Source organism: Scyliorhinus torazame, chromosome 2 (assembly GCF_047496885.1).
Source record: "Scyliorhinus torazame isolate Kashiwa2021f chromosome 2, sScyTor2.1, whole genome shotgun sequence".
Lineage (NCBI taxonomy): Eukaryota > Metazoa > Chordata > Chondrichthyes > Carcharhiniformes > Scyliorhinidae > Scyliorhinus > Scyliorhinus torazame.
The window spans coordinates 111,103,821-111,130,191 of record NC_092708.1 but is presented as its reverse complement, the minus strand read 5'-3'; the positions used below and the strand labels follow the sequence as shown (position 1 = coordinate 111,130,191).

General features: G+C 47.7%; 1 protein-coding gene across 1 annotated transcript in view; it reads right to left on the bottom strand.

The window, feature by feature from the left end:
* LOC140407785 (CD63 antigen-like) overlaps positions 1–26,371 on the bottom strand; it is a 53,968-nt gene that overhangs the window by 11,900 nt on the left and 15,697 nt on the right. Inside the window, exons 3-4 of the mRNA XM_072495048.1 lie at positions 26,193–26,267; positions 25,937–26,047 (exon numbers count right to left, since the gene is read on the bottom strand). Coding sequence (XP_072351149.1) covers positions 25,937–26,047; positions 26,193–26,267 — 186 coding nt within the window. The remainder of the gene's footprint in view (positions 1–25,936; positions 26,048–26,192; positions 26,268–26,371) is intronic.

Sequence of the window (26,371 nt, the reverse complement as noted above, 5' to 3'; positions counted from 1 at the left end):
TATCATTATGTATGTGTTATGATGTATGTTTGAATATCATGACACTGTTTACCAGGTCGGATATGCGGGGGAGAGGGTACGCGTCCAGCTGCGTAAACCTGTTGATGGTCTGACTGTAGTCGATGACCATTCTATGCTTCTCCCCGGTCTTTACCACCACTACTTGAGCTCTCCAGGGGCTGTTACTGGCTTCAATGACCCCTTCCCTCAGTAGCCTTTGGACCTCTGACTTAATAACGATCCAGTCCTGGGCACTGTAGCGTCTGCTCCTGTTGGCGACGGGTTTGCAATCCGGGGTGAGGTTTGCAAACAGGGAAGGCGGGTCGACCTTAAGGGTCGCGAGGCCGCAGACAGCAAGAGGGGGGGGGGGGGGGGGAGAATAGGGCCGCCGAATTTGAAGGTCAGACTTTGAAGGTTACACTGGAAGTCTAAACCCAGGAGTGTAGCCGCGCAGTGGTGGGGAAGGACGTAGAGACGGAAATTTTTGAACTCCCTTCCCTGGACTGTGAGGTTTGCTACACAAAACCCCTTTATCTCCACTGAGTGTGAACTGGAAGCCAGGGAGATTTCTTTGATTAATGGGGTGGATGAGGAGAGAACAGCGCCTTACCGTGTCAGGGTGTATGAAGCTCTCCGTGCTCCCAGAGTCGATTAGGAAGGACGTTTCTGCCCGTTGATGAATACGGTTGACGTAGCAGTTGAGAGTGTTCGAGGCCGAGACTGATCCAGAGTCACCGAGGCTAATCGCAGCAGTTGAGAGTTCTCTTCGGGCAGTGCATGGTCAGCCGAGCTGGGGTCCTGGGGGTTCATCCAAGATGGCGGCTCCCATTGGTCGCACATGGCTGGGGGTGCACAAAATGGCGGCGCCTATCCCTCCAACGTGGCGTCCGCAGAACAAGATGGCGGCGCCCGGGGTCCGCACGCGTCCCTGGAATATGCAGATGGCGGCGACCGCTGGCCGCACGGGGCCCGTGGAGAAGTTTGTGGTTGTGGTCCGCATTCGCCGCCGGAGACCGCGGCAACCGCACGGTCCTGGCATACCCCCACGAAATGGCCCTTTGTGCCGCATCCCTTGCAGGTGGATGCGCGAGCTGGGCAGCGCTGGCGGGGGTGCTTGGCCTGCCCGCAAAAGCAGCAGCGGGGCCTCTCGGGGCTGCCAGGTCGCCTTGCAGCGCAGGCCTGGGTGAAGTCTCGGGGTCGGCCGCGGAGGGGTTCCACGCTGCCCAGGGGGCTGCCACACGGTCGGGAACGTAAGCGCGGGCGTTCCTGGAGGCCACGTCCAGTGAGCCTGCAAGGGCCCGTGCCTCCGAGACCCAGGGTGTCCTTTTCTAACAGATGCTGGCGGATTTGTGAAGATAGCATACCTGTCACGAAAGCGTCCCGGACTAAGAGTTCCGTGTGTTCGCTCGCCGAAACTTGTGGGCAGCTGCAGCTTCTTCCCAACACTAGTAGTGCACGGTAGAAATCCTCCAGCAATTCCCCAGGGGTTTGTTGCCTTGTTACAAGCAGGTGCCGGGCGTAGACCTGGTTTACCAGGCGAATATAGTGTCCTTTTAGAAGCTCTATTGCTGCATCGAAGTCTTCCGCTTCCTCGATGAGGGTGTAAATCTCCGGGCTCACCCTCGAGTGCAGGACTTGCAGTTTCTGCTTCCCCGTGGGTGCGTTTTCGGCCGTCCCGAGATACCCTTTAAAGCACGCCAGCCAGTGCTTAAAGATTGACACTGAGTTAGCCGCGTGGGGGCTAAGTTGCAGACAATCTGGCTTGATTTGGAGCTCCATCCTTTCTTCTTAAACAAAACTAGCTTATTAAATTGATGCACGATCAATGACCACTAAAGCAAGGTTGTAGTCCAACTGACGGCTTTAATAAGCTAGATGTTTCCCCCAGCAGCTCAGGTACAGAATGAAGGCTGCTGGGGCGTGCCTGGTTCTTATACCCTGCCTAGCAGGGCGGAGCTATCATACATTCTAACCAATAGAAAGCATACAGTTTCCACCATTGGTGCTTTAGTCTGTCAGGTACCGTAATACCTATAATACCACACTCCGCACAGACAGTGACCCAAGCCGGGAATCGAACCTGGGACCCTGGAGCTGTGAAGCAACTGTGCTAACCACTGTGCCACCATGCTGCCCCACTTACTACCACGCTGCAAAGTCAGCAATGAAGCGAAAGCCCCCATACCCTTACTCAATTCTCGGTGTTCCGACATCCCAAATGTCACCACTAATGGGCAAGGCCCAGATCCACGTTCAGGATTGCCGATATGGTGTTTTAAAAAACAAACACTAAATTGGGACAGGACCAGAACATGTGCATATGATGAGCAGGCCCTCTCGAGCACTGCCCACACCTATCCTGAACCCCTTCAAAAAACCGATTCATTTTGGCCTTGATGAGGAGTGCCCTGAACACGACCTTGAGCTGCATCAAATTTAACCTCACGCAGCATGAAGTTGTATTCACCCTACGGAGGGACTCCCTCCACACCTCTTCCTCCAAAAATAAGACCCAGCTCCTCCTCCCACCTAGCCTTCACCTCACTGAAACCTGCTTTCCCCTCCCCCACCCCAATGATCCATCTGTATATCTCGGATGTGTTGCCCTCCTTCAACCCCACATAAGAGGTCATCATTTCCAGCAAAGTGGGTGGCGGTGCCATTGGAAACATCAAAAAAGTCCACCAAACCCAATCATGCACCTCATATCCATCCTCCAAAGTCCTTCTTTCTCCTTCAGCTCCTCCCAGCCGGCAAACTCACCCTCCAATAAAACATCCCTCACCCGCCCCTTGTTACCCCCCCCCCAAAACTTAAATGTGGTATCCAATTTCACTGGTTTGAAAAAATAGTTCCTAATAATAATCTTTATTGTGACATGTAGGCTTACATTAACACTACAATGAAGTTACTGTGAAAAGCCTCGTCGCCATATTCCACCGCCTGTTCGGGTACAGAGGGAGAATTCAGAATGTCCAATTCACCTGACAGCACATCTTTCGGGACTTGTGGGAGGAATCCGAGCACCTAGAGGAAACCCATGAAGACGCGGGGAGAATGTGCAGACTCCGCACAGGCAGTGACCCAAGCCGGGAATCGAACCTGGGACCATGGCGCTGTGAAGCAACAGTGCTAACCACTGTGATACCATGCCACGTATTCAGATACTACCTGCAGCTTAAATTGCTGGCGGAGTTGCCGCCATATTAGTGATAGATGGCTTTGTGAAGGGAAGGTTGTGCCTTACTAACTTGATCGAGTTTTTTGAGCAGGTGACAAGGTGATTGATGAGGGGAGGGTGGTGGATGTTGTTTACAAGGACTTCAGTAAAGCCTTTGACAAGCTGCCTCATGGCAGACTGGTACAAAAAAAAACAAAGATGAGGTGGCAAGATGGATACAGAACTGGCTGGATAACAGAATGTGGAGATGCTGGCACAGTAAGGAGTCTTACAACACCAGGTTAAAGTCCAAAGGGTTTGTTTCGAATCACTAGCTTTGAGCGCAGCTCCTTCCTCAGGTGAAAGGTCAGTAACAGAAGGCAGAGGGTAGCATTTCTGAATGTAAGGTTGTGGCTAGTGGTGTTCCACAGGGATCGGTGCAGTGGCCCCTGTTGTTTGTAATATACATAAACGATTTAGAGGAAAATGTAGCTGGTCTGGTTAGTAAGTTCGCGGATGACACCAAAGTTGGTGGAGTGGCAGATAGTGTTGAGGATTGTCAGAGGATACAGATAGGTTGGGGACTAGGGTAGAGAAATGGCAAATGGAATTTAATTCAGACAAATGGGAGGTAATGCATTTTGGTAGGTCTAACATAGACAGGAAATTTACAGTAAGTGGCAAAGCTCTTAGGAATATAGAAAGTCAGAGATATGGGCATACCGGCCCCCAGATCTTTGAAAGTGGCAACACAAGTGGACAAGGCAGTCAAGAAAGCATATGGAATGCTCGCCTTCATTGGACGGGGCAGCCGAGTATTAAAATATGGCAAGTCATGCGACAGTTGTATAACGTTGGTACGGCCGCATTTGGAATATTGCGCACAATTTTGGTTGCCACACCAGCAGAAGATGTGGAGGCTTTGGCGAGGGTCCAAAGGAGGTTTACTAGGATGTTGCCTGATCTGGAGGGTGTTAGCTATGTGGAGAGGATGAACAGACTCGGACCGTTTTCATAAAAATGACGGAGATTGAGGGGTGACCTGATAGAGGTCACAAGATTGAGGGGCATGGATAGAGTGGATGGGCAGGCACTCCATCCAAGGGTGGAGGGGTCAGTCACTAGGGGGCATAGGTGTAAGGTCCGTGGGGCAAAGTTTAGAGGAGTGTGCGAGGCAGGTGTTTTAAAAAATATATATATATTCAGAGGGTGGTGAGTGCCTGGAACGCGTTGCCAGGGGAGGTTGCGGAAGCAGATACATTAACGGCCTTCAATGTTAATGAATGGTCCGGTCCCAGGGAATTCTTGAGGAATATATGGATAGGATGGGTATGGAGGGATGCGGCACTAGGAAGTGCTTAGGATTTTGGCCAAGGGTGCATCATGATGGGTACAGGCTTGGAGGGCCAAAGGGCCTGTTCCTGTGCTGTATTGTCCTTTGTATATCTTTAACACGAAAGAATATTTCGCTGGGGCCAAACATCACCACACAATATTCACTCTTCCCAGCATTTACTTCATATCCAAAAGAGCTGAACCTTTTCAATATCAATATCCCCATCACAGTCCCTTATGTACAGTTAAGTTTGTCACCATACAAAGATACCGTGTGCTCCCCCCACCCCTCACAATAACAGCAATTGACAATGGCAATCGAACCAATGCAAACAACAACGGAGACCCCGTCTCATCCCCCCTATACAACCACAAACTCATGGTGTCAGTTCACACACTAGAAGACGGTGCCTCATACAACAGCTGCACCGGACTTCCGGTGACGTTTGTGAGCGGGTCGGCCGCATCGAGAGGAGCTACCGCCGGTGGCCACTATTTGCGGCATTTTCGGGGGTTTCCCCGATTCTTCGCTCTCTCTTTCCTCCTCTCCCCTCCCCCCCTCCCCCGATTGTTGCCAGCCTTTGGGGCTGTCCCAGGCGTCAAGCGGGGCCGGTTTGAAAACCAGCGAGGAACCCCGCATGGGTGTCGGGCGGCTAGAGCGGAGGCATCGGGCCCAGTGCGCGTGGCGGTTGGAGCAGTATGGGCGGAGCCAAACGGAGGACTAGGCGGCAGGCCTGAAGCCAGTGCGCAATGTTCCACATTGGGTGGCACCCCCCTAGAATGTTTTATGAAGACTGAAGTCCGGTCCCAGGGGAATTCAAAAAAGTAGAGAAAGAAGTTTTAAAGAAAATCTATGGAAAAAAAAACATTTTTCTCCGCTTTTTCTTGAAGGAAGAATTTTTTGGTTTGAAGATTGAAGAAGGAAAGAAGGGGGGAAAAAAAAGGAAAAATAATAAGTCGTTAAATGATGCGAAAAGCAGCGTCGAAGAAGGGAGGAAGCGCAGGCTTGCCGTTGAATGCCAGGATGGCGGATGCCGGACCGCATGGTGGGGCCGCACTGCTTACGGTGGAAAAGATGACCGAGGTGATGGCGGTGGAGCTGGAAAAGCAGTTTGTAAGGCACATGGAGGTTTTGAGGAAGGAGATGGCGGTCGCATTGAAGTCATTGATGGAGGAGGCAATCACCCCGGTGAGGGTAGCTGCGGCAATGGCATCGGCCGAGGTGAGAGAGCAGGGCGAGAAGATGAAGCAAGTGGAGGAGGCCGTGTCGCAGCACAGCGACCAGCTCACCTCAATGGGGGGACGAGCTGCGGAGGGTGGTGGAGGTCAACAGAGGACTCCGAGCAAAACTAGAGGACTTGGCGAACCGCTCGAGGCAGCACAATCTGAGAATTGTTTGCTTGCCCAAAGGGACAGAGGGCCCAAGGCAACAGAGTACTTCGCTAAGAGGTTGGTGGAGTTGATGGGGGGAGGGTGAGAACCCCTCCTGGTACGAGCTCATCGGTCATTAAGGCCGAAGTCCAAAGTGAACGAGCCGCCAAGAGCAGTAATTATCTGCTTCCATAAGGAGAAGGTGTTAAGCCGGGCGAAGCAGAAGTTCGGGGTGCAGTGGGATAGTGCTAAAGTTTGAATTTACCAGGACTTGATGGTGGAACTGGCAAAAAGGCTTTTGGGCAAGTGAAGGCAGCACTGTACAACAAGAGGGTGCGATTTGGTACGGTATAACGGCAAATACTTTTATCTTGAAACAGTGGAGGCAGCTGTGGCGTTCGTGAGGGCAGAAGGCTTGACACAGACGTGAGGAGCGGAGCTGGAAGAGAGACTGTGGACTGTGATTGGGGAGCTGGAAAATATATAAATGCTATAACTATCTTTTCATTGACGTGTATTGTAATTTACTTCACTTCACATTGTTACAGAGCTCAAGTTATTGGTTGGGTTGATTGGCATTCTGTGCTGCGACGGTTATATCTTATTTTAGTGAATTGTATGGGTTGGACTGTCGTTTTTGTTTTTTTCCCTGGGACTGGGTGGGAGGGGATGGTATACCTTGGGGTTGGGTGAGGTGAGAGGAGGGCTAAGGACGTTGGAGCCTGGTTAGCAGGTTTCGATGGGCCTACAAGGCAAGCGGAGGGGGAAATCAATGCTGGGAGATGTTTTTTCACGAGGTAATATGGGGGGGGTGGGGGGGAAAGGGGTTCAGTGTTAATAATGCATAGGGGCGGGTCAGGCTCATGAGACAGAGCCCGGCGGTATGATGATGGTGGATAAGAAGGGTGGGGGTGAGAGACCCCCAGTTAGGATAGTCACGTGTAACGCGAGGGGCTTAGGAGATCCGGTCAAGAGGTCAAGGGTGCTTGCGCATTTTAAAAGTTTGAGAGGGCTACAGACGTTGGAGCCTGGTTAACAGGTTTCGATGGGCCTACGAGGCAAGCGGAGGGGGAAAATCAATGCTGGGAGATGTTTTTTCACAAGGCAATATAGGGGGGGGGGGGGGGGGGGGGGGGGAGATGGGGTTCAGTGTTAATAATGGATAGGGGCGGGTCAGGCTCATGGGACAGAGCCCGGTGGTATGATGATGGTGGATAAGAAGGGTGGGGGTGAGTGACCCCCAGTTAGGATAGTCACGTGTAACGCGAGCGGCTTAGGAGATCCGGTCAAGAGGTCAAGGGTGCTTGCGCATTTTAAAAGTTTGAGAGGGCTACGGACGTTGGAGCCTGGTTAGCAGGTTTTGATGGGCCTACGAGGCAAGCTGAGGGGGAAATCAATGCTGGGAGATGTTTTTTCACGAGGCAATATAGGGGGGGGGGGGGGGGGGGGGGAGAGATGGGGTTCAGTGTTAATAATGGATAGGGGCGGGTCAGGCTCATGGGACAGAGCCCGGTGGTATGATGATGGTGGATAAGAAGGGTGGGGGTGAGTGACCCCCAGTTAGGATAGTCACGTGTAACGCGAGCGGCTTAGGAGGTCCGGTCAAGAGGTCAAGGGTGCTTGCGCATTTTAAAAGTTTGAAAGCCGATGTAGCAATGCTGCAGGAGACTCACTTGAGGGTGAAGGACCAGGTGAGACTTAAGGGCTGAGTTAGTCAGGTGTTTTATACTGGATTTGATGGAAGGGCTCGAGGGGTAGCGGTGCTGGTCAGCAAAAGAATACATTTCCAGATGAAGAATGTGGTGGCAGATCAGGGGGAGTAGATATTTGATCGTGACGGGCGCTGGAAGGGAGGCGCTGTTTAAGTGTATACAGTCCCAATTGGGACGATGTGGGATTCGCAAACAAGGTGTTTGGGGCCATCCCCGACTTGGACACACATGAACTGATAGTGGGGGGGACTGGAGCTTGGCAGGAGCCAAGGTTGGACAGGTCACGGCTGCGCTCACTGGTCCCAACCTCTCACTGGGGAGGTTGGAGCGGCAGAGGGTAATAGAGGAGATGTTGGAAGCAGACATGGAGAAGATGAGGACCCAGCGAAGTTGGAAAAGAGGAAGGAACTACAAGCGAGCTTTGACCAACTATCTACCAGGAAGGCGGTGCGCCAACTGAGGATAGCAAGGGGTGCAGTTTACGAGCATGGAGATGAGGTGGAGCGTATGTTAGCAGGTCCAGCTCCGGAGGGAGGCAGCAGTAAGGGAAATTGTTCAGGTGATGGATAGGGCAGGGAAGTTGGTGGTGGCTCCGGATCTGATTAACAAGGTCTTTGGAAATGAAATGAATGAAAATCACTTGTCACAAGTAGGCTTCAAATGAAGTTACTGTGAAAAGCCCCTAGACGCCACATTCCGGCACCTGTTCGGGGAGGCTGGTATGAGAGTTGAACTGTGCTGCCGGCCTGCCTTGATCTGTTTCCAAAGCCAGCAATTTAGCCATGTGCTAAACCAGCCCGTGGTCTTTGAGGAATTTATGAGAGGTTGTACAGGTCAGAGCCACCCGAGGAGACTGGGAGATGCAGGAATTTCTAGATGGGTTGGAGTACCCGAGGTTAGGGAAGGGGGACAGGGCTACATTGGAAGGAGCGATAGTGGAGCAGGAGATAAAAGATGCGATTGGGAGGATGCAGTTATGGAAGGTGGCAGGGCCGGATGGGTTTCCAGGAGAAGATTACAAATAAATTCAAGGATAAGCTGGTACCCCTGATGGTGGGGATGTTTGAAGAGGCAATAGGGAAGGGGGTGTTGTCACAAACTTTGGGGCAGGCATCGATTTCCCTGTTGCTAAAAAATGATAAGGACCCGACGGAGTGTGGGTCGTATAGGCCCATATCACTTTTGAATGTGGACGCAAAAGTATTGGCGAAGGTACTGGCGGGTAGGCTGGAGGAGTGAATCCCGAAGGTGATAGGTAAAGAACAGACGGGGTTTGAGAGGGCGGTACCTCTTTTCAAACGTTAGAAGGTATTGAACGTGGTTATGGCACCGGCGGAGGGGAAGGACGCTGAGAAGGTGTTTGACCGAGTAGAATGGGGGTACTTGATGGCAGTTCGGGATTGGAGCAAGTTTTGTGAATTGGGTAAAGCTACTATAGAAGGAGCCAAGGGAGAGTGTCCGCACAAACAACTTCAGCTCAAGAGACTTTTCTGTCCACCATGGGACTAGGCAGGGATAACAAAGAACAAAGAAATGTACAGCACAGGAACAGGCCCTTCGGCCCTCCAAGCCCGCGCCGACCATACTGCCCGACTAAACTACAATCTTCTACACTTCCTGGGTCCGTATCCTTCTATTCCCATCCTATTCATATATTTGTCAAGATGCCCCTTAAATGTCCCTATCGTCCCTGCTTCCACTACCTCCTCCGGTAGCGAGTTCCAGGCACCCACTACCCTCTGCGTAAAAAAACTTGCCTCGTACATCTACTCTAAACCTTGCCCCTCTCACCTTAAACCTATGCCCCCTAGTAATTGACCCCTCTACCCTGGGGAAAAGCCTCTGACTATCCACTCTGTCTATGCCCCTCATAATTTTGTAGACCTCTATCAGGTCGCCCCTCAACCTCCTTCGTTCCAGAGAGAACAAACCGAGTTTATTCAATCGCTCCTCATAGCTTATGCCCTCCATACCAGGCAACATTCTGGTAAATCTCTTCTGCACCCTCTCTAAAGCCTCCACATCCTTCTGGTAGTGTGGCGACCAGAATTGAACACTATACTCCAAGTGTGGCCTAACTAAGGTTCTATACAGCTGCAACATGACTTGCCAATTCTTATACTCAATGCCCCGTCCAATGAAGGCAAGCATGCCGTATGCCTTCTTGACTACCTTCTCCACCTGTGTTGCCCCTTTCAATGACCTGTGGACCTGTACTCCTAGATCTCTTTGACTTTCAATACTCTTGAGGGTTCTACCATTCACTGTATATTCCCTACCTGCATTAGCCCTTCCAAAATGCATTACCTCACATTTGTCCGGATTAAACTCCATCTGCCATCTCTCCGCCCAAGTCTCCAGACAGTCTAAATCCTGCTGTATCCTCAGACAGGATGTCCTATGTCCCCCTGCTGTTTGCACTCGCGATTGAGCCAAGAGGTTCGTGGGTATGGAAAGGAATAGTGTTGGGGGGGGGGGGGGGGGGGGGGGGGAGGGGTAGGGCATAGGGTGTCCTTAGATGACTTGCTGTTATACGTGTCGGAAACGAGTGTGTCGATCGGGGGAATATTGGAGCTGCTGCGAGTGTTTGGGTCTTTCTTGGGGTACAAACTAAATCTAGACAAGAGTGAGTATTCTGTGGTGTCTTGGCCAGGGGTGGGGGGGGGCTGCCATTCCGTAGGGCAGTGGCTCACTTTAGGTACCTGGGGGTGCAGGCTGCCCGGGAGTGGTGGGGGGCTCCGCAGGTACAACATTTCTAGTTTGGTGGGGAGAGTGAAAGCTGATCTGGCAAGGTGGGATGGTCTCCCTGTCACTGGCGGGTCGGTGCAGGCGGTTAAAATGAACGTGTTGCCACGATTTCGGTTTATTTTCCAATGCCTACCGATTTTCCTGCCAAAGGCTTTTTTCAGAGAGATTGAGGGAATCATTACTTCGTTCATATGGGAAGGGAAGGTGGCCAGAGTTAGAAAGGTGCTGCTACAGAGGGAAGTTTGGGTCTTCTGAACCAGATGTATTATTACTGGGCGGCAAATATGGAGAAGGTGCAGAGCTGGGTCAGAGGGGTTGATTCCCAGAGGGTCAGAATGGAGGAGAGTTTGTGCAGGGGGTCAGGGCTGAAAGCACTAGCAACAGCGCCGCTCCCGATAGCTCCGGGGAAATACTCAGGGAGTCCGGTAATAATAGCTTCATTGAGAATTTGGAGGCAGTTTCACCAACATTTCGGGTTGGGGGCAGGGTCAAGGGAAATGCCGATTCGGGGAAACCACAGATTTGAGCCAGGGAAGTGGGATGGAAATTTCCGGAAATGGGAGGAGAAGGGGATTAAGACACTAACTAAAAGATTTGTTTCTTAGGGGTCGGTTTGCAGGATTGAAGTAGCTGGAAGCTAAATATGGGCTGGAGCAGGGGGAAATGTTTAGATACATGCAGGTTCGAGATTTTGCCAGAAAGCAGATACAGAGCTTCCCAGAGGAACCGGCCTCCACATTGCTGGAGGAGGTGTTGACGACCAGGGGACTGGAGAAGGGGGCAGTGTCAGCGGTTTACGGAGCTATTCTGGAAGAAGAGAAGGCACCACTGGAAGGGATCAAAGCAAAGTGGGAGGAAGAGTTGGCAGAGGTTATCGAGGAGGGGTTCTGCTGTGAGGTGCACCAGAGAGTGAATGCCTCCACCTCGTGCACGAGGTTGGGGCTGATAAAGCTGAAGGTGGTATACAGAGCACACCTCACGAGGGAGAGGATGAGCCGATTCTTCGAAGGAGTAGAAGACGTGTGTGAATGTTGTGGGGGTGGGGGAGGTGCTAATCACGTTCATATGTTTTGGTCCTGACCAAAGCTGGAGGATTACTGGAAGGAGGTTTTTAGGGTAATTTCTAAAGTGGTGCTCGTGAAACTGGACCTGGGCCCCCAGGAGGCCATATCCAGGCTGTCGGACCAGCCAGGGTTGGAAACGGGTGCGGAGGCAGATATTGTAGTCTTCGCCTTGTTGATCGCCCGAAGGTGAATCCTGATGGGTTGGAGAGCAACCTCTCCACCCTGTGCCCTGGCGTGGCGGGGGGACCTGTTGGAATACTTGACTCTTGAGAAGGTTAAGTTTGAACTGAGAGGAAGGATGGAGGGGTTCTACAATTCATGGGCATTATTCATTCACTGGATAACATCGAACATTAATTATGGGGAGGGGGAGGGGGGCTGTGTGTGTTAATGGTGACTTTGGGCGATTCCGGATTCCTTTTTGTCATTTGTTTATGTGAGCATGCAGGCTAATGTTTGGGGTTTGGTGGGAGGATGGGATCGTTGTTATTGATATGGGGATTGGCATATTTGTTACTGATTATTGTTCATTGTTGGTTGGTGTAAATTTGGGAGAAAATGTGAAAAAGGAGAATAAAAATATATTTTTTAAATATAACAGCCACACCCAAGAAACAAATCCATTCAACCCTATTGAACACCTTTTCCACATATCCCCGGTTCTGGCTCCACCGCCGGCGTGAGAACTACATTGAGTAACCACCTCGCTTTGGATGCCAACTTCCTACTCTTCACAAAGCCAATTTGTTTTTTCCCCCCCACAACCTCCAGAGACAGGGCTCCAACCTCAAATGCTAAAACCTTAGCCAAACCGCTCATCCTCATTGAGCAGAGAAATCAGTCAGTATGACCCACACTCTGTAGGGTCCCAATCCTTCATCAGAAAAAGGAGGTAAATGGATGCTCACCCCTCTGGGAGGAACACCATGCCAATGAATCATTAAACAGCCCCAATGGGGCAATTGATACACAAGCTTCTTTATACAATTTTACCGTGAACCCATCCGGCCCCGGCACCTTCCCACCTACAAATTTCCCAAGGTTGTGCGAACCTTCTCAAGACCCAACGGTGCCTCCAACTCCCCCCACAGTTCCTCCCCCAGCTTGGAGGAAACTCCAAACCCCAACTTCTCACAAAAGACTTAAAACACCCAATTAACCGCCTTCTCTCAGGCTGACACCATGCCACCACCCCCCAGTTCCACACCTGCACAATCTCTCTGGCCACCTTAACTGATGAGCAAAAGGGCTAGCTTTCTCACCACACTTGTGCACCATAACCTTACACGCAGCAGGTCAAACTGAATTTGCAGCTTCTTCCTACAAGCCCAAAACTCTGGCTTGGGGTCACTCGCAGACTCCACAGCCACACCCAGGTACTCCCGCCTAGCCACATGCGCCTGGTACGAGATGATCTTTCCCCTGTCCAGTGCCTTCCACAACTAGGAGAGACCATCTCATTCCAGTCTACACAGTTAATTATGGCCCTGGATATCTTTACACACCCAAGTCCACCCAATATAGCTCATGGTCTGAGATAACCGCCGAATACTCTCATAATACCTCGGGAGCAGGGTCTTGCCCATAACAAAGTCAATCCTAGAGTGTACCTTTATGTACAAAAACAAGAATTCCTTACCCCCAGGTTCACAAACAGTCAAAGATCCACCTCCCCATAAATGCTTCCAACACCTTCGCCATCCCTGAAATGGACAGCGATTTCAGCTTGCAGCGATCCAACTTCAGCTCCAGAACATAATCCCTCCCAAAATCAGCTGGTACATGTCTACCTCCTGAATAGCAGCCAAGAGCCATTCCATTAAACTGGACATTGTATGGGGCATACATATTTTTCAATACCACTGCCTTCCCCTCCAGTGACCATCACATAACACCCTCCCAGATTAGCCACCACCGTCCCCACCTGAAAATGAACCTTCTTCCTGACCAAAATCATAACTTCCCTTGAATTACTAACCCGGAGTGAAAAACTTGGCTCACCGCCTTACACAACCTGACCTGGTTCCACACCCGCAGGTAAGCAAGCACACGTCTCCCCGTAAATGTTGGAAAAAGTGCACCCCCCCCCACTCTCCCCGTAAATGTTGGAAAAAGTGCACCCCCCCCCCTCCCACATGTTCCAGGTGATCTATCTTGGGAAGTCTCTCACCCACTCCCCTTGCAGTCAGTCATCGGCAGCATGATTCATTAGAATTTAGTGTGAAAGGAGGCCATTCGGCCCATCGAGTTTGCACCAGCCCTTGGAAAGAGCATCCTACTTAAGCCCACACCTCCACCCTGGCCCCATAACCCAAACCCCACCTGACCTTTTCCACCCTAGCCCCATAACCCAATAACCCCATCTGATCTTTTTGGACACTATGTTCCTTCCCAAATTCCTGGATCCCCAGCAGGGTCTTTTCCTTTCTAACCCCCCCACCCCCAATCCAACCTGGCCCACCCAAACTCACCTCCAACGTGCCCAAATCCCCACAGCATTAACAGGCCTCTTTCCCCTCCAAAGAAAGCACACAACTCCTCCATCTTTATTATTGCCCCCACCCCCCCAGAGTCAAAACATACATAACATGCAAGGCATTAGTACAGAGAGTCCCAAACAGTCCTCTTCACACCAGTCCCATCTTCCAGTCTGATGAAAGCCTCCCTTCCTCCGGCATGGCGAAATAATAAATCAGCAACCTCGCCGAGTACACCATCCCAAACGGCACACTCTTACCACCTTTGCCCTGTTGAAAGCCACATGCCTCTTTGCCAGCCCAGGCCAATGTCCTGATATGTCCACAACATGTGCCTGAGGTGTTGGGTGCTCTGAGGTACAGACGAACCAACACGGTTTGCTTGAGCGCCTGATGAGCTCTGTCCAATTCCCACCAGCTGAGAAAATATCTCCGAAAAACAACTGGATTGGCTTCAAGCCCTCACCCTCCAGCATCCCCACCTACCCGAGGTTTGGCCGCCTTGACCCGGTCTTCAGTTTCAACCTTGGGCATTGGCTGCTCTCTGCCACCATCAGCAACTCCAATGAGGCAAGCTGGTCCAATGAGGCAAGCCGGTCCTTGTGGTGAGGCAGGGCTCCTCCAACCTCCCCTCCCCTTGAACGTCTCACTGCTTTTTGCCACATTTGAGGTAGTCACCAACTGCTCATGAATCAGACCCAAAATCTGCTCAACAGTGGCTTTAAAGGATTCATTTATCTCCTTGCCCTGCTGATCCACCCGTTTAACAAATTTCACAGTTGCTAGGCCATCACCACAGCCAACGTGTCTAGCGTGAATCGCCGTGACCATCTTCCCTCCTTTTAACTGCTTTTGATGGGCAACTCTTGAACTGAACGTCTTGGTTGAAGATTTTGACATATATCCCAAGTGGGAAAGGTCTCTAAACCCATGAAGGGCGTTTGGTCATCAAAATCCCAACCCCCAAATAAACGAGTAAAAGGATCAAAAACAAAGCCCCTGCCAGGAGCCACTTTTCCTTGACTTTCTCTTACATGTTGTCAGTGGAAACCTCTCTCCAACATTGCTCAGGAAGATGAGATCAGTCCAGGATTGGAAAGGATTCCCAACACTGGAAACAAAACATCGGATGAGTTGGGAATTGCAACTCCGAACGGGATTCTTCTGCTCACCAAAATGTGCAGAACAGCAGCTGGTCATCACTAAATGTTCCACCAAAAAGACAGGTTCAAGACTTCCTGGAGACATCCACGATTGAAGCATTGACACATGATCAACGTGGTCATAGTCAGATCCGGAGACAAAACGATGCATGCATCACTAAAGGATAACCTGTGTAGATGACTGCTGGACATATCATCCACTCCTCTATATCCATTAAAGTCCACTAGAAGCAGTGGAAGAAACATCATTTAAAATGTCTAAATAAGGGGCAATTTAATGTGGCCAATCATCTTTGGATTGTGGGAGCGAGACTCATGCCGATGCGGGAGGATTGTGCAAACTCCACACGACAGGGTCCTCGGTGCCTGGTGCTGTGAGGCAGCAGTGCTAACCACTGCACCGCCGTGCTGCCTTTCACCTGGAATAGAACCAAGGCAAAGGGGAGAGCCCATCGGCGGTACAAAGAAGAACTAGGGACCAATGGTAGACTGATAAAAGCTAAGGAGCTGCAAGTCTTCGCTGACAAGCATGACACCTGGGGTTCTTGTGCCACCAAGGCAACATCTGGACCCAGTACCCTAGTCCTCAAAACCAGTGCAAAAGGATGGAACCCTAGAGTCAGAAAACATTAACGTTTGATGGCGAGAACACTTAAAAAAGATCTCCTAAACCGTGATATAATCATAGATGAGGACATGTTTGAGGAAATACCCCAACTCATCAACGATCTTGGACTTCCATTAAGCATGGATGAAGTTGAAGCCACCATTAGACATGTGAGGAATGGTAAAACCGCAGGAGAAGAGGAGATCACCTGTCATCTCCTGCAGCTGTTGCTGAAAATATAAATGCTTGCCGACCTTGGGATGCAGTCATTGCCACCACCTTCAAGAAAGGAGACAAAGCTGACTGTGGAAACTACCGAGAAATTTCCATTGCCAGGAAAATCATTAGGCTGCAAGCCTAGTCTTTGAAGAAATCCTTCCAGAAAGCCAGTGTAGCGATTGACCATACCGTGGAACAGCAGACATGATTTTCACTGCCTTCAAATCAATCCGACCAAGGCTTTTGATTTCATCAGGACGTGCTATGGAAGATCCTGCCAAAAAGCCAACTGTCCAGAGAAGTTAATCAATATTCACCAACAAGATGACAGCAACAGTCCTCACTGATGAAAATAAGGCAAATCCTTAGGAGGTCAGAGTAAAATAGGATTGTGTAATCGCCCCCCACCCTTTTCTCAATATTCATCCTTCACCTCATTAAGACAGGCGTCTCAGTGGACTGGAAGTCGTTTACAGCAATGACGGATAACTTTTCAACCAGAGCTGGTTGAGAATCCAAGAAGAAAACAACATGACATTGCTCATGGAGGATGACATTGCCATCTCCACTCTCAAGAGAATCTCCAAGCCATGTTTTGACACCTTCGCAGAAGCATACCAATGAAATTGGTCTCAGCCACAACCTCTTGTTTACCAACCTGCCCCAAGGCAAGATACAGTCCTTCCCTCCATTGAAATAAATGGAGTAACCCACCCGTAGCCACCTCTCCTCGAAAGCAAACATTGATGCAGAGATTCAACATCATATACAATCTGTGAGCGGCTCCTATGGACACTAGTGTCTTTGATGATCACAACATCTGTGCTGATGTTCCTCGTGTACAAGGCAGTCGTCCTCCCAAATCTTTTATAGTGGTCTTCAAGGTAGTGTTAGTCACCTTTTTGAGCTACCCAAGGCTACAAATGTGTTAATAATATCTACCAAAGTACATCCAACATCTGAAAACATGGTGGCAGCAAATGGAACGCAACCTTGGAGACCCCAAGAAAAATTAAAACCCTGGAAAACCGAAGGGAACAAAAAAAGCATTCAGCCCTGGAGAAAAACCCAAGCAGCAAAAGAAAAAAGGGAATCAAGAGAAAAGCTCCAAAGAAAGACTTGAAAGCTGAAGGCAGAAATTAAGGGTGGGATTCTCCAGAGCCGCCCACCAGCAGAGGGAATCCAGATGGCCCAGTGGGGCATTGGTAAACGTTTCACACCAGTCGTGAAACCCGTCGAGTCTTCCAGCCTTCCCCACTAGCCCAGATATCGGAGGAAGTTGCTGAAGGCGGGAATATGCAAATAGCTCATTAGCGGTGTTTTGAATCTAATTTGTGGGCTGGACGCCTGGTTCACATGCTTCCAGGGCCCTGCTCGCACAAATTGGTCCAAGCCCCAAGAAACTGGTACCTGGTCACCTGCAGTCCAAGGGGTGGCAAAGTGGAGATTATTGTCCCTACAACTACCATCAGGGTGCCAAGGGTAATCCTGGATAAATGTATTTCCTAATGGCGAGTCAAGTTCACTCCCAGCGGCAGCAGTTTCGGCTGGTAGGAGCATTTAGTTGCCAATCTGAAGAATCGCACCTTAAATTCTTCACTGTGGAAGACACCATTCAATCCGGTGACAGTCCGGCTTCTCTGAAGCCAAGTCAGCAGATCTAGCCAGGGCAAGCTAAAAAAAGATTAAATTCACGGACAACACTAGTCCTTAAAAAACAATCAAATACTTCAGGAGTCAGAAATTGGCATTTAAAAACCAGGGGAAGCAAGATTTTTCCGCCCTCTGCAACATGTTCTTTGTGGCGGGAGGCGGCCTGCTGTTGGCCAGCAGCGGAATCTTCCTATCCACTGCATCAATGGGATTCTCACTCCCTGCCACAGGGAAACCCCTGGTGGGGAGGGGGGGGGGGGGTGCCGTTGGCAGGACTGGAAGATCTCACTGGTGAAGAACAGCCATAAAATGCCGCACCTCCCATCAGTTCCCAAGACAGCATCCAGCTCACTTAGAACAAAGAAAAAATTTAAACTTAAAAATCGCAACCAAGTCAGGAGCTTCAGAAAAAAGCAAAAGCTGAGAGTTAATGATTCCAAGACCTGGAGAACATCAATGTGCTAAAAAGGTACGACGAACCAGCCGATCCAGGCAGCCATTGTTAAATGCGGAGATCGCGTATGCGATTATTCCAGGAGCCCACCAGAAGCAGCAAGGATGGGGAAACCCTTTGTGCAGTGAGGCACCATCTTGGATTTTCAGAAATTTCTTCTGAACCTGCAATTTAAAAATTAACCATGGATCTGAAATCTACTCTTCCAGATCATTTTGGATTTATCCAAGGTCCAGATAAATCCCATCGCCATCGATTCCTTTACACATGGCTTTATTTCCCAATAAATGATAGATGAGTAATAAAACATCTGCAAAATTTGATGACGTATTAAAGCAATTCAAAACTTAACCTCCAAAGTAACAAAAAAGGATTATATTTGAACAAAGCGTCCAGCATCCAGGAGAACTTGAAAACTCCTTCATTACGGAGCTGTACAGAATGGCTGAAGGCTCTGATTATGGTGATCGGAAATCAGAGATAGAATATAGTTGTAGAGTGGCAGATGACATTTTCCCAGACCTGTTTCAAGCAAAGGAAGATCAAACCCTGAGGAAAACCATTCAGATTGTCATGCAATCTGAAATCGGTTTGTACAGATCCATATTAAAGGGGATAAAACAAACCATGGTACAAAGTAAACCCCAGTGTCCAGTTAGTGAAACAGCAACAGTCCAGGCCAAGGGAGGCAATACCCTAACCAACTAGTAGAGCAATCATGGCAGCACTGTGGATCGAAGTATCCCTGCAGGCGCAATTCCAGCCCAATGCTTTCAATGTAACAGAATAGCACATCCTGAAGCTGTGTAAAGCCTCACCCTCTCCTCATCATTAGAATCCCATCCAGCTCCATTCCACATCCACCAATTCTGGCCTATTGTGCACCTCTAATGTTAAAGGCACCACCATTGGTGGTCATTAGTTGCCTTGGTCAGGATAGCTACAGAATTTGACCAGGATTTTGTTCATCTGACCCAATATCAACCTACATGGCTCAGTATCGTATTTTGTTTTATAATACTCCCAAACATCCTGGATCATTGTATGCCTTTAAAGACACAATACAAATACAGATGTTTGTGGTGGACGTTCTGTGCCCAGGGTGATGATGATTTGTTTTTAATCACGTCAGCCCTTCCACATTGTGTTTTTAAGACATGTGTTTTCATTTTAGAATTTTTTAAAAAATCTCCAATTTTTCCCTTCAGTTATGTTTCAATCCCAACTGGTGTTTCACAATACAGTAGAGGCAACACCAAACAAATCTTTCTCTTCTTCCCTCCCCTTCTCCGCCCCCCCACACAGTTGAAAGAATTAAAATTGAGACTGGCTGTTTGCTCCCCGCTCCCCATCCTTCCCCTCCTGTAATGAAACTGCATCAACACCATGTCACTGGTGTCAGCCAGTTTAAATGGCTTTGCATAATTTGGTGCCAAAACCAGTGCGGTAGTCAATACAGCTTTTAAGCGGTCAAGGCACTTGTCTAAATTCCTCCAACAAGCTTATCGGGAAGCCACTACCAGTGCTAAAACAAATTTCTGCTAGAAATCACTTTGTCTTCGGCATGCTGTGAGCAGGATGGTATGAGTGTGTGTGTTATCTGGTTTCAGTACTCTGCAGGTCATACCAGTCCAATTCACTCAAGATAGCCAATTGTTTACCTTGGTAGCCAGAATGAAAGGAGACTTTAACCAGGTTTCTTGCAATAAACAGAATGATTGCTCGTTATAAAACAACTTGCGGGTTAACACACAAATTGTACTTAGCAAGTATAACTATTTCTCGCACACACGCACCCACATAGGACAAACAGATATCTGCAGAGATGGGCCTTAGATACAGACAGTGCACAGATGAGGATTCTTTGGCAGCTGGTTGAGAACCACAGACAATTTCAGGAAGGCAAGAGAGAGACAGAAGAGCAGTACAGTGGCTTTTTGTTCTCAAGCTTATTCCCCAACAAGATGGACTTCAAAACCAGCAGTGTCTGTCATGGGTTTTTCATTCAGTCTTTGCCTTTCAGTTTTTTTCCTCATCAATTAAAGTGATAAACAAACAGCTCTTCCTCGGGTGCCAGCCAGGTCTTTTTTGGAAGCAGGCAGGCTTGCTCCCAGTCCAAGGTGAACTAATGACATTCTTTACTCCAGGTCAACATCCAAGCTTCCAGATAATACAATGTCTTTCCATATTTAAAAAAAAATGGAGCTTTTAAACTTTTTTGCCACATTAGCTGCTCCAGCTGCTGTGACTGTGTTCAGTAATGGAATGCAATAGGAACTAGAAGAGCAGGCCATCTGGACTCTCAAGCCTGCCCCGCCATTTAATAAGATCATGGCTAATTACGTACACGCCCACTCACCATTACCCTGAATTCCTAAAAATCTATCTTTGCCTCAAAAACATTCCAAGAGGTAGCCTCAACTGTTTCACTGGGCAAGAAATGCTTGGGAAGGTATTGAGAGGCTGGAAACCTCAACTGCACTTGAATGAACACTTGAAACACCATCACATTCAAGGATATGGGATAGTGCTGGTAAGTGGGATTCGCGCAATATTAGGGGTAGTTATTGTTGGTGCAGAACAGCCTTTTCTGCGCTGTATGACTATGACTCTTATTTTCCGTAATCAACATGGGAGGCCTTGTGGTGCAGCACTGGTAGCATCCCTACCGCTGGACCAGAGCTCTGGGTCGATTCTGTCAGGAAGTTGCTTTATGGGTAATGCATCACCAACCTCAACATGTGTGATCAAAGACATTTTCCCTGGCCTACTCACACAAATTGATTCATGAGCTGGTTAACAGTTTGACAGATTTCTGGAAGGTAGCTTAACATCTGATCCATGTTTTCAAGCACCTCTGTTGTCCAATTAGAATACTAGAGGTCGACTTTAGAATTTGACCTGATTCACTCAGTATTCTGATATTTACATTTCACTCCCTACAATTTTACCACTGAATACATTCCTATCCTGGCTGGCCAACTCACATACATTTGGGAGGCAGTGGTGTAGTAGTATTGTCACTGGACTAGTAATCCAGGAAACCCAGAGTCATGCTCTGGGGACCCAGGTTCGATCCTGCCATGGCAGATGGTGAAATTTGAATTCAATAAAAATCTGGACTTTAAAAAAAGTCTAAAAGGTGACCATGAAACCATTGTCATATTGTCTTTAAAAGCATCTGATTCAATAATGTCCTTTAAGGAAGGAAATCTGCAGTCTTTACCTGGTCTGGCTAACATGTGACTAAGATCCACAGCAATGTGGTAGACTCTTCTTGGATGGGCAATAAATGATAGCCCAACCAGACACTTGTATCCCATGAACAAACAAAAAAAACTCTGAAATTTGACACATTTGATTCATTAATACCTCTAATTTAGAAGTCATCTCACCTCATGTCCATATTAATTCAAAAGGACGCAATCCTGTGGACTCATTAGGGTTATCCCAATGGCAAACAGTAAAAATGGAATTCATGTATCTGAACTCATTCAGACATTTCTGATAATTGGCTTTCGAACCATAGCAAGTTTGATGCCATCTTTCTAATGCTCCTTTAAGACTGCAGATAACTGGAAGACCATTTTATTGCCAAATCATTTGTTTGAATATTTGTGGTGCAAATTTTGAGCCTTGATCCAATTGTCATCCATATCTTGTTTAAAAAGAATATTGAACTGACTTTTCTGCTACCACTTGTTATAATTTCCCCCAAAGCACTGCCTCAGAAAACCTTGCTGAAACGTTGGTTAAAAAGAAATGGATTGCCACTTCTGCTTTTAGATAGGGACCTTACTAAATGGTCCTTAAAAAGCTGGTATCAGAATGAAGGTACAAGTTTAATTGATGATTGGGGTTTTGCCGCTACCTGACTTGTCTAGCAGAATTTAACCACATCTTTATGTAATCCTAGCAAATAAAAAAAGTTTTTGTACTTTAACTTGCATATTCCTAATGCCCAAGTGACCTGCCGTTGAAAGTTGCCACTGCCCATTCCTCATGTGCTGGTATTGGGAGTAGTTGCCCTTTCCTCATTAACACATGGGATTGGTTGGCTGTTGGATATGGTTCTCTCAACTCTGGATAAGTTTAATTAAGAAAATGAGCTAAAGTAGGTCAATCTCATTCTCTTTACCGTCCTCCTTATTGCTCATCTTTGAAAATATTCTCAGATGAACTTCATTTTAAGTCAGTCCTTTTCCCCCAGTCCTTCCTTTTCCTCTCTAATTTGGGCATGAAATCTAGTCGTGATCTGGAAACAAAACAATCCCGATGTTCCTCCCCTAGCATCCCACTTTCACTGGTTGTTTCAACACTCAAAAAAAAGGTGAGGCTAATATTTTTCAGCCTGCCAGGTCATTCAGCAAGATAAAAACCCATTCCTACTATAGGGATTTGCATCAGTCAGCATCAGTGACCGACTTGCTCCAGTGTCTCAATGTTTTAATTGGTTCCCTCCAAACCTTTCTTGGAATTGCTTTTCCACAATTACTTGATTATCTGTGGCATTGTCCCCATCTCTTTGGTAGATTCTACACCTTCACTAGGCTACTGTTTTGTCAGTAATCTCATTACCCAGTTTGTCCTAAAGGCTCTTCAGTTGCCCCTATTACTGCAATCGACCTCAAATTAGTTTTTGTATTGAGAGGGAAGCATACTAGGCGCAATTCAATTAATTGGGAACAAAAGTCCCATAGCGGAAGTTTTAGCCGTGAGTTTCCCGGCACTTGCAGCGCTGAGATTCACCGTCACCGTGTGCAGTACTGTGCATTCACCGGTCAGAAAAGTCACCTTCACACTTTCAGACAATGACCAAGAGGAACAATATCTTAGAAGGTAATATTTTCTCTGGCGCAATATGTGCTCCAAGCAGGGCTGGTGTACAGAGAATTGTTCTTTTTTTTGTTTTAAAACAGCACTATGTTGTCCAGGCTCTCTCATTTGAAGACCAATTGACACAGATCTACTCCCTCCAAGCTGGTGGTGTCTCAGGCTGGTACACCACTAAGGGCTTAGAAATTGCCTGGTGTGTTCCCACCAAGCAGAGCAATCAGGTGATCTTGGCTGCTTGTAGTCTTCGCCATTTTGGATACTGCCAATAAAGTTGTCTCATTAATATTGAAAACTTGTTTGGGAGAGTAGTCACCATCTTCAATCACTGGGGAATTCATCGGCTTATTTGCCATTCACCAAGATGGAGCAGATAGCAACACCTCTTGGAAAAGCACAAACCATTCACTACCAGCAGTGAAGATTTCCCATTGCCAACACTCACCTTGTTCATCCCAAGTCTTCAAACAGAGGTAGCAGTACTGGTTTTGGTCTTCGATCCCGATTACCAAGAATCTTTCCATGTTCTCGGTTATGCTGCTTCTAGTCTGACTCACCTGCCATTACTTGCTGTGATCAGTGTTCCAAGGATCGTACTCAACGGTACCCCAAGCATTTTACCAATATCAACTGCCCATTCTCCAACCAGATGCTTTAAACCATCCACTCAATGCTCGGCCGTTTTCTTAGTAACAGCAGACTCACTACCATCACTTACTGGGTGTTTGACCAGGTTCAAAAGCAATTTCAAGAGATTGCAGAACTAAATCACAAGCTTGAAACAATCTCAAAGCTTTAAAATGGTTGGTGTTGTGACCCCATTGGTGGCCAAGGACTGTGCTCCATTTGATTTACCCCTTACACAGCGGAGTACAAACTCCCTCAGTAATTGGGGGCAGGGTTTCCCCTTAAAGGGGAACTGCTCAGTCTAAAAACCCTGACCTGGGTGCAGGTCAGGGAGGGTGTCCCTTTGGGGACAGGAGTAGTATTTTCATTATTGTTGTGTATACTATAAGAAGCCAGTCGTGCATTTCTACCCTACAGTGTGTTCTTGTTGTTTCTCCCGTTCAGGTTCTACAATTTCTCCACTTCACTGCAACAAATTGTTTTATGGGTAGCACAAGTGGATAGCACTGTGGCTTCACAGTGCCAGGGTCCCAGGTTCGATTCCCCACTGGGCCACTGTCTGTGCGAGTCTGCACGTTCTCCCAGTGTCTGTGTGGGTATCCTCCGGGTGCTCCGGATTTCTCCCACAGTCTACAAAGATGTGCAGGTTAGGTGGATTGGCCATGCTAAATTGCCCTGAGTGACCAAAAAGGTTCGGAGGGGTTATTGGGTTACGGGGATAGGGTGGAAGTGAGGGCTTAAGTGGGTCAGTGCAGACTCGATGGGCTGAATGGCCTTTTTCTACACTATGTTCTAAATGGTAGTTTTAAAGTGGCCTTGCAGCCACACATGTTTGAATAAGGGTCAGACCTGGGTTGAGCACAGTAAGAAGTCTTACAACACCAGGTTAAAGTCCAACAGGTTTGTTTCAAAGCACTAGCTTTCAGAGCACTGCTCCTTCCTCAGGTGAATGAAGAGATAGGTTCTTGGAGATCCTCTCCACTTTGTGCCGGCAGTTTGCGGTGTCGATGGTAGCCATGATGTGGATATTTCTTACTGTGCTCGCCCCAGTCCAACGCCGGCATCTCCACATCATGGCTACCATCGACACCGCCGGCTCAAAGTGGAGGGGATCTCCAAGAACCTCCCTCTTCATTCACCCGAGGAAGGAGCAGTGCTCCGAAAGCTAGTGATTTGAAACAAACCTGTTGGACTTTAACCTGGTGTTGTAAGACTTCTTACTGTGCTCACCTGGTCAAGTACAGCACTGCAGGCACACCAGGGCTTCAACATTCAAATTGCTCAGAGTCAAATGGGTGTTCTCACAGAAATGAACAGCCCAGGCTTCTACTTCATCTTTCAAAATAAATTTGGTTTGGATATTCATGGAAAGTTTCAGCTTTTGAAAGAATTGTGAATCCTTCAAGTGCAATCAAGCACCTCTCCTTGTAATCTATTCAGTCAGGTACCGATAAGAGTAAACAAAAGAGCAGCACAAAATGCAAAGAGTAATGCCACACAAGAACATGAAACAACGGAAAATCAGAATGGAAAACAGAAATTTGGAATTCTGTATGTCATTAAAAAGAAACAACGAGCAGGAACGCAAGGTGATTTTTGAAGGAACAAAAAGGAGGAAGAAAGATAAAATGGAAAGCGCAGCCATAACGCCTCCTATTTGGTGCTTGCTCAAGAGATTTTAAAAACTAGTTTATTCATAATTATGGGCTCTTACCATTTGAGGAAGAAATACCAATGCATCCATAGATAAAAAATTTACAATGCTGCTACAAATAGTAGCATTGTGGTTAGCACAATTGCTTCACAGCTCCAGGGTCCCATGTTCGATTCCGGCTTGGGTCACTGTCTGTGCGGAGTCTGCACATCCTCCCAGTGTGTGCGTGGGTTTCCTCCGGGTGCTCCGGTTTCCTCCCACAGTCCAAAGATGTGCAGGTTAGGTGGATTGGCCATGATAAATTGCCCTTAGTGTCCAAAATTGCCCTTAGTGTTGGATGGGGTTACTGGGTTATGGGGATAGGGTGGAGGTGTTAACCTTGGGTAGGGTGCTCTTTCCAAGTGCCGGTGCAGACTCGATGGGCCGAATGGCCTCCTTCTGCACTGTAAATTCTATGATTCTAATCCCAATTCCTGCACAGTACATTGAACATCTGATATCCCCAACTATATCACTTTTAAATTTCCACTATTTCTAAGGTAATCCAGTTTAGTAGCATTTGTTCAAGTAGAACAAAATCCATTCTTGAACCACTCTCCCAATCACCAGAGCTTTCTTTATTAAACACGTCAATGATATAATTTTGCTATAAAAAGGACCAGCTAAGTCCTTAGAACAGTTTTTTAAAAAAAAAATCAACCAACATTTTTAAATTCTAAAAGTAAGTTATCTTAACTAGAATGCAGACAAAACAGTTGATTAGAATTACTAGAATCTTCAACACTTCATCAAAGCCATATGTTTCTTTCATAACAGCAACAGATGAAGAAGAGGAAAAGCAATTGAAGAAAAAGAAAACCTGGATTTGCAGCTGATCTATCAAGGTTTCCAGTTTTGACTCAAATCCATGAACAGGCTTTGTGTAACCAGGAATTGATTTCTCCAGACTGTCAGTTATGGTACTGTACACCTACAGAATAGAGAATGCAAAAGTCAGAACCTGGGATAGATAACACAATGTAAAATTATGCCAGAAATTTAGCATGGGGGTCAAGTATAGTACATTTTACAGAATTCCAACAAAAATGTACTGCTTCTATAAAAACAATACTTGCCTGGTTCCTGAAGATATATATAAACACCTCAACAGTTACTTCCACAAAAAAGATGAGAATCATCAGAATCAGAAACTGCAGAAGAAAATGTATTAATGTGAATCAAATATGACCATTCGTCCTTCAATTCAATAAATTAAATTTTCTTTGTTTGAAGTCAGTTTTTGGCACAGCAGAAC